An 8,599-nucleotide genomic window follows, 5' to 3' on the forward strand; every position below is an offset into this window, starting at 1 on the left:
CTACAGGGGTCACCTCTGCTCTGTTCCTAACAGAGTTTACAACAGGTTCAAGCCCCAGGCTCTTTTAGAATCTTACTGTCCCCTTCCCTTAGAGCCTGGGGAAAAATTTTAATTTTAATTTTAATTTAAAAATATTTTAAGGGGGAAAAAAATCACTGTCCCTAGACTCAGTATGCAAAGACAAAGAGCTTTTATTCTGCAGAAACAGCCAACATGTGGGGGTCAACCATTCTCTAAAATGGGGACCCCAGACAATGGCCTTCTCATAGGGAACCAGAGAAACCCTCTAGAAGGATTAGGTAATCTAAAATTTCATTAGTAGATGCTAAGGGGTCATAGGTGGTCAGTGGTCTGCATTCCTATGTCAGAAGCGGTCAACCATGTGATGAGATAGGGCTGCCCAGGACAGATGGCCTATTCTGAGATAAGGAATTTTCCCATTTTTGTGGTTATTTCAGTCTGTTCTTTGGGAGGTGGTTTTATGATCTTGTTCTGAATTTTATGGTATGTTCCTAGAGCTGGTGTCTTATGCCTTGGTTTCTGGGACTTATGGTCTATTCCTGAAGTTGGTTCCTTATAGCCTTTAAAAAAAAAAAAAAAGCAAGCCGGGGGGGGGGGGGGGGGCGTGGTGGCGCAAGCCTTTAATCCCAGCAGAGGAGGCAGAGGCAGGTGGATTTCTGAGTTCGAGGCCAGCCTGGTCTACAAAGTGAGTTCCAGGACAGCCAGGGCTTCAGAGAAACCCTGTCTTGAAAAACAAAAACCAAAACAAACAAAAAAGGCTGGTTCTTCAAATGGAGCCAAATGGGGTTTATACTGTCCTTTCAACATCAGCTTCTCGAATGGAATATTACAGAGACGATGATGTACAGGATCCAGGTTGACTTGGAAGTGGCTCAGCCTCTCTAGGGACACTCATTGTTGGAAACCACGCACCAGGCTAGGAGGAAGCACAAGTCACAGGAGCGGGCTTGTACAGCTGTTCATGCTGGATACTTGCTGTGTAGTCAGGTGACCTGTCTTTCAGCGGTTTTTTATTGTTTTGTTTCCCTGGAGTGGACCTACTTTGGGGAGGCCCTTCAGTAACCATACCTATTTCTATTTCCTGGATATGTTTAGATGATTTGCGACACGCGGAACTTCAGAGCAGAACCATAAAGAATCAGCACAACTCAAGCCACTGTGGGGAGTTCCTGACGCTGAGCCTAGATGAGAGACAGCGCTGGGATCCAAAGCGATCTATGGAGCGGTGTTGCCCGGATTTGGGCCTCGGCTCACTCACTCATTAGCTCCATACCTTGTGAGTGTGTGTGTGTGTGGGGGGGGGCGGTCATAACTTTTCTGTGCCTCAGTTTCCTTCACTGTAAAATGGAATTGGCATCGTGCTCAGCTAGCAGGGTCGCTCTGAAATGTGAGTAGGTCATCACACTTGGCTTTACTTCGTGGAGGCCACTGTTCCCAGCTTCTACTGAGAGCCGACTCATCCTCTCTGGGCAGATCTGACCGCCCGCGTCCTCGCCTCGGAGGGCCTGAGTCACCACGCTGTGCGTCACCCGCGCCTCTGCTCCGCGACCTGCAAATTCACCCTGAGTCAGCGGCCGGGCGCGTCCATTGAGCGCATCGCGAGGGGGCGGCAGAGCGCCACGGCGGGCAGTGGGCAGCTAGGTCAGAGTGAGACACGCAGGGAGGGAGGGGCGGCGAGTCAAGCGGCTCGGGGACAGGTAGGATCACAGCGTGGGCCGAGCACTCGGTCGGGGCAAACGCAGAGCCGTCGCCCCCCCGCGGCCACGCGATGGTACAGCCCGGCCTGGTAAAGAGGCCGGGCGGCACTGGCCACCAAGGAAGAGGTATGGGGCTACGCGCGGGTGGAGCGCTCCGGAGGGCGGGTGCGGGGCCCGGGGCGCCCGAGGGACAGGGACCCGGTGGCGCCCAGGGCGGCAGCATCCACTCGGGCTGCATCGCCACGGTGCACAACGTACCAATCGCCGTGCTCATCCGGCCGCTGCCGTCCGTGCTGGACCCGGCCAAAGTGCAGAGCCTGGTGGACACGATCCTGGTGAGCCCGCGGAGCCTTCCGGCCCGCGCGAGGGATAAAGAGAGGGCGCGCGGGTCGGGGTCCTTGATCTGCAGGAGCTCAGCTTCGCCTGTGTGACCTTGACGGACTGGCTGAGCCTCCCATGGGGCCCGGGTTCCTCACTTGGATTTGGCCATAAAACTAATGATCCGTCGCAGGTACTCAAAGTGCTGAGGTCACCCCGGAGCTGATCTTTGCCTCTGGGAGCAACTCTGTTAAAGTAGTTGCTGTTCTTTCTGTACAGAGGAGAAACTGAGGCACAGGAAGCTTGGATTTTTTTTTTTTTTTTTTTTTAGCAACTTGACCTATGTCAAGTGCTTACAAGATGGTACCGTGAGACTTTACACCCAGGCAACCTGCATATCCTGGTGTCTCTTCTGGCCTTGACAGTCTTGGCAATGGTTTGGGTGTGTCATGTCTATTGGGAGGATCTTGTCCAGTCAGGAAGTAGGCAAGGATAAGGTCAGTCTATCATGGAAGGAGGGTCCCCTCAGTAACTAGGGGTTGGAGTTTGTGTCGAGTTAGGCCAACATGGCTTCCCATCCCTTCTTCCAGCTTCTTGAGATTCATAGACCCTATGACCCCTAAGTCCACAGATGTTTTCGTCCTAAAATTTGCACCCCTGTCTTCCTGTGTGAACTTCACAAGAGCAGGGACTTTGCCATCTTGGCAGTTGCCTTCAAGCTGTGACTGATTTAGCCCAGTATGCTCTGTCAGCACCAATGAGCCTTTGGGCAAACTTTCTCCACCCCAGGAAGTGCTTCCATCCCTCTATTGTGGTCATTGTTTTAGCTTTTATGTGCTCATGATGCTAGGAATTGCGCTCCCCTGCGTGCGTGCGCACGTTCAGCAGGAGCTCCACCATTGCGCTGCCTCCCTAACATTTTATCCCTTCGTTGCTTCTAATTCCGTAATCATTCTGTCTTGATGTCAGCGCCTCCCCTGCCCACCCTATTGGGTTTGGCCATCTGTGACCTCACAGGCACCTGGGTGCCCCTTAGCATAGCTGGGATCCCGGTGGGTTTTAATGACCAATTTAGACACCTCTTCTATGCTGTCACGGGCTCTGGAGACAAGGACCCATCTTCCTAGGCCACCTGAATATGTTGCCACAAACAGGACTGCTTGAAATAAGATACAAGTCCAAAGCTATGTTGTCGTGTGGTTTTTGAGACAGGATGTGTCTCTATATAACCTAGGCTGCCATGAAATTCATCATCCTTCTGTTTCAGTCTCCCGAGTGCTGGTATTACAGGTGGTTTCCACCAGGCCCAGCTCAAAGTCTATTTTATTGAGCTAAAATAAGAAACCAGCAGGAATGTTCTCTTGAGGCCCGAAGGGAAAATGCACTTTCCCAAGTCTTTCTTTTTCTTTTGTGTGACAAAACATCCTGACCCATGCAACTTTAGGGTGAAAGTTTGTTTGTTTGTTTGTTTGTTTGTTTGTTTTTTGAGACAGGGTTTCTCTGTATAGCCCTGGCTGTCCTGGAACTCACTCTGTAGACTAGGCTGGCCTCGAACTCAGAAATCCGCCTGCCTCTGCGTCCGGAGTGCTGGGATTAAAGGCTTGCGCCACCACGCCCGGCTAGGGTGAAAGTCTTATTTGACTGACAGTCCATCATGCCAGAGGATTCCTGATGGTAGGAGCTTGAGGCCATTGGTCGTGTATCTCCAGTCAGAATGATGAAAAACCACTTGGACACCGCTCACTTTCTTCTCTTTATACAGTTCGGGATTCTAGCCTAAGGAGTGATGCTACCCACAGTGGGCAGATCTTCCCAGCTCAACTCACTTAACCAAGATAATCCCCCATAGGCATGCCCAGAGAAGCCAACCTCCAAAGCCATTCTGGATTTCATCAAGTTAACAATTGAACCCCTTAGCTGAGGGCCTCTCTCATCTTCAGAGCAGCAGCAGCAGCCCGTGGAGTCCTTCCCGCCTCAGGTCATTGTGACCTCTCTTGTCACAGCCTTCTGCTTTCAGGGAACCTGGTGATTACATTCAATCTCCTTGGCAACGCAGGACAATCTCAATTTGGGGAACCTTAAAACCCACTTCTATCAGCAGGCTTCCACCATGTAAGGTGGGTTTCACAAGTCCTAACGATTAGGAAGTGGGCATCCTGAAGGACCATTCTTGAGCCCCCACCCTACCCCCCACTGCCATGCCTTCAACACAAGGCCTGCTTGGTCCAGCTGCCTAGGCCCTCTCCCCCCATGCATCTCCTCCCTGACTTCCACCACCCTGCTGGATGAACATGGGAGGCCATCTGCACAACACAGCTCATCACTGCTCTGCACAGGAGTCACAGTTCAGGCATTTGGGCTTTTTTCTTTTTTTAAAGATTTATTTATTTATTATATGTAAGTACACTGTAGCTGTCTTCAGACACACCAGAAGAGGGCGTCAGATATTGTTACGGATGGTTGTGAGCCACCATGTGGTTGCTGGGACTTGAACACTGGACCTTTGGAAGAGCAGTCGGGTACTCTTACCTACTGAGCCATCTCACCAGCCCCCGAATTTGGGCTTTTAATCTAAGCTAGTCCGAATCTGTAGCTTCCCAAGTGGCTCTGTGCCCCTCGTCACTTCAGAGAGACAGGTGGGCCTCCTCCTGGCTTGTCACCTGTGAGACTGTCTTCACAGCATTGTCATTTCTTCCTTCAATCTGCTCCTGGGACTGAAACCTTGTCAGGGTGAGACTCTCCTTACCTCCTGGCTGTGCTGTGGTCCCCCAAGTGTGGGCAAGTGGACGCAGGATGTATCAGTCACATGGTTAGTAGATCAGTGCTCCCCAAGTGTTCTTTGGGGGAAGCCCCTCACTGCCATTTGCAGCATCTGCCATTTCTCTGTCAGAAATACTCTTGGGGCTGATTTTCAAGCTGCCAGGATAACACCCACCAGCTTGCAGAACCAACCCCTAAGGGGCTAAGAGGCTGCTGCTCCTGCCAGCACGAGCCCTCTGGCATTTTGCCAGTTCTCAAGCATAGTGCCATGTTCTCACTCTGTGACCCTTCTCTCTAGGCGGACCCTGACAGTGTGCCCCCCATCGACGTCCTCTGGATCAAAGGGGCCCAGGGTGGCGACTACTACTATTCCTTTGGGGGCTGCCACCGCTATGCAGCCTACCAGCAGCTGCAGAGAGAGACCATTCCTGCCAAGCTCGTGAGGTCCACCCTTTCAGACCTGAGGATGTACCTGGGAGCATCCACACCAGACTTGCAATAGCAACCTCCTGATAGCCCCCTGCCCCTCTCCACATCAGCACCACTACCCGGCGCTCAGAAGACACATGCAGCCCCCAGTGGGCAGAAGCTGTAGATGGGATATGTTCTCTTTATTCTTAAGGGAGGTCTGCCTCTTGGTGCCTCTGCACTAGCTCCCAGGGGCTAGCTCCCAGGAATGAGGGGGTTCAGTTCTTCTGTCTATGGAAAGATATCATGGCCTTGACCCTGAAGGAGTACCAGGAAGGAAGAAAGGAGATGGACTTGGAGACAAGGACTCTCATTTTAATCTTTATGATAGCACTATATGAACTATGTACTAGGAAGTAAAGGAAAACCCAGGTCACCATGGCTTCAGTGAGAGAAGCTGGTTATCCATCCCCATAGCCTGAACTCTGGAACCGGCAGCTAACACAGCACTGACTAACACAGTATTGTGTCAACAGCTCAGTGAAGGCAGGGCTTCCTCTCGGGAGTCCTTTGGCCTTGTCCTCCTTGCTCCTTACTTCGTAGTCGCTGTTGCTGTGTTTCTAGGAACCGTGTCTGTGCTCAAGGAAGAAACCCACTGGACCAACTTCTGTCAGAAAGGAAAACCTTGTTCAAAGTTTCAGGACCCTGTTCTTTGCTTATTTGCACATGGTCACCTTGGTCTGAGCTAGCCACCATTGTCACCCACAGCTGCAAAGAAAGCAGACCTTAGGAAACACTGTCACGGCTGAGTGTGACTGCCTTGTTCATCCCCTGGACTGGTACTGTGTTGCCTGCAGTACCATTGGGATCCCATAGCAAGAGAGGGAGAGGGAGATGTTAGTTAGCCTTTGCTACGAACCAAGCTGTCCCCAAGCTCAACAGCTAAACAGGTATTCATTTACCCATGATTCTATGGGTTAGCTAAGCTCCTTTGAGCAGCTCCTCTGATGTGGCCTGGTCCTGCTCATGAGCCCATAGTCAATTGTCACCTCAGCTGGGGCTGGTTGGGCTGGGGTCACCTTCACCATTGTGGCAAGTGTTGGCTGCATTGGCTTGGTTACTCTTGTTGCCTCTCTCAAAGGTCAGTTCAGGAGAATTCTCAAGATGGCCTCAGGGTTCCAAGAGAGAGTAGTAGTGAGAGGGCCTGGAGCGGAGACTCAGCTGTTAAGAGCACCTACATGGTGATTCACAACACTGTCATCCCTGTTCCAGATGACCTGATGCCCTCTTCTAGGCTCTGTGGGCACAGACAAACACATTCGAGCAAAGCACCCAATTGCTTTTCTTTTGCTTTTTGAGACACGGGGTTTTTCTGTGTAACCCTGGCTGTCCTGGAACTCACTGTGCAGTACCAGGCTGGCCTTGACCTCACGGAGATTTGCCTCTCCTGCATCCCGAGTGCTGGTATTAAAGAAGGTGTGCACTACTATCACCCAGGTACATTTTTTTAAGGTGACAAGGTTTCTTCAGCCCCTGTGCCAAGAATGTGTTTCTGTTGGTCAGTTCGTTCCTTAGATTCAAGGGTTGCAAATGGACCGAGCTCTCAGCGGGAGGAACCACAAAGAACATTGGGCTATCGTTCATCACAGATGAATCTTGGTGGGCAAGAGACAGAATTCCTCACTCCCACACATAAGTACTCCCTTTTCATAAGTTTGTCACAGAAGCACACAAGGGGCCTTGGCATGTCAGCCTTTAAGTAACGGTTCTCAAAACCTAGAAGTCATGGCATGGTGTCTTCGAGAGCTGGGTACCCCAGCCCTAAGGATGTCTCAGAGGCACAATGAGGTGGATAATGAGGTGGGCATTCAGAGGGGCTTCTGCAAACCTAGAGTCCAGGAGGCAATGGGTGCAGCAGTGAGGTAGCTATGCCACACAGAGACCATAGTCACTTGTCATTTTCAAGCCTCTGTTTTCCCAGCTCCATGGTGAGGACACCAGCTTTCCCACCCACCGAGTGTCCCAGAAAATGAAATTGGAAGGAATAAGATGCATCGTGGTGCTGGATTGATTCTTGGGACCAAAAAGAGACTAGGGAGAGAAAGCACATTAGCAGGTCAACCAGGACTCATACCTTCCAGTTTGGGTAATCTTATCTCTGGGGTGGGCTGGATGAAGAATGTATGGGAACTCTAGTCTCTGCAACTTTTCTGTAAATCCAAAGTCATTCTAAAATAAAAGTGTATTTAATTAACACACACACCATGCAATAGCCTTAGCCCAACAGTTTTGGTTGTGTTTGATGGGACTTGCCCTTGGAGCTCCAGGAACATGCATTTCTAGAAAGTTCTCAGAAACAGCTGGGGGCCCAGAAACATATATTTTTAGACCAAGCAGCTGCTGCTCAGGGAAAAGAGCCAGGACTCTAGTCAGATAACACAGCTTGCTTTTTGTGCTGGGCCCTTGGATTTGTCCAGGGGACTTGAGCTCTGGACCACGACGGCAGGAGAGTGGAGGGGGGCATGGCTCTCCAAGCAGACAGGTGGCCTCTACAAGCCCTAACTTTGTGACCAGGGTCAGGAGAGCAGAGGATGTTCTTGCAAAGTGCTTTTAGGTGGGATAACTGCAGGACATGTATCCCACCTAAAAGGACGACTCCATTTGGAGAAACCCAACTAGCAATCCTCAAGAGGACGCAGTGGAGGTCTTAAGAAAGGCAGCTGGGAGCAAAGCGAGACCCATACCTGTAATCCCAGCCCTGGAGAGGTCGAGACCAGATGGCACATTCAGGATGAAGATCTTCATGAGTATCGTAGCAAGTTCTAGGCCGTCCTGGAAAACTTAGTACAATCCTGCCTCCACATAAAAATAGAAAGGGGCAGGGGATGTAGTTTGGCAGTAGAGCATTTGGCTGGCGTATTGGGTTCAATCCTTAGAGAGGGGCGGGACAAGGAGAAAGGGGAGTGGTGTGGTTGTCAAATGGAACTGAGCTGCATTTCCTTCCTTCACCAGTAGGTGGCGCTGCTCTCCAGCTCCTAGAGCAGAGCTGCGGCTTAAGGAAGGCTGTAGAGCATGTTGAGCTGTAGGGCATGGTTGAGGGAGGGATTTGTGGTTCAGGTCTGATGACACTTAACTGGAGTCAGGCGCTCAGGTGCTGCTCAGGTCCTGCCTGCCCTATACTTGTACCTTAGGAATGCTGGGTTCATCTACAAGGAGCGCCTCCAGAAAAGTTTTCTGGGCTCTCATTTTGTGTCCCTTCTCCTGCCTCTAAGAACGGCAGTGTATAGGGGGTCCCTGAGGTTCTGTGAGGCCCTGGATTAAGATTAGTCAGTAGTTAATGGGTGCATGCTACGATCCCAGCACCTCAGAGACTGAGGTACGAGTATTGCAAGTTT

The 8,599-nt window shown here is 51.1% G+C and overlaps 1 protein-coding gene across 1 annotated transcript; it reads left to right on the plus strand.

The window, feature by feature from the left end:
• Nucleotides 1-1,629: 1,629 nt before the first annotated feature.
• Nucleotides 1,630-7,482, plus strand: Srxn1 (sulfiredoxin 1 homolog (S. cerevisiae)). Its single transcript, NM_029688.5, has 2 exons — nt 1,630-2,053; nt 5,095-7,482. The coding sequence occupies exons 1-2, from the start codon at nt 1,790-1,792 to the stop codon at nt 5,296-5,298; spliced, it is 468 nt and encodes a 155-aa protein (NP_083964.2). The 5' UTR covers nt 1,630-1,789; the 3' UTR covers nt 5,299-7,482.
• Nucleotides 7,483-8,599: the final 1,117 nt, after the last annotated feature.

The sequence above is a fragment of the Mus musculus genome, chromosome 2, assembly GCF_000001635.26.
Source record: "Mus musculus strain C57BL/6J chromosome 2, GRCm38.p6 C57BL/6J".
NCBI lineage: Eukaryota > Metazoa > Chordata > Mammalia > Rodentia > Muridae > Mus > Mus musculus.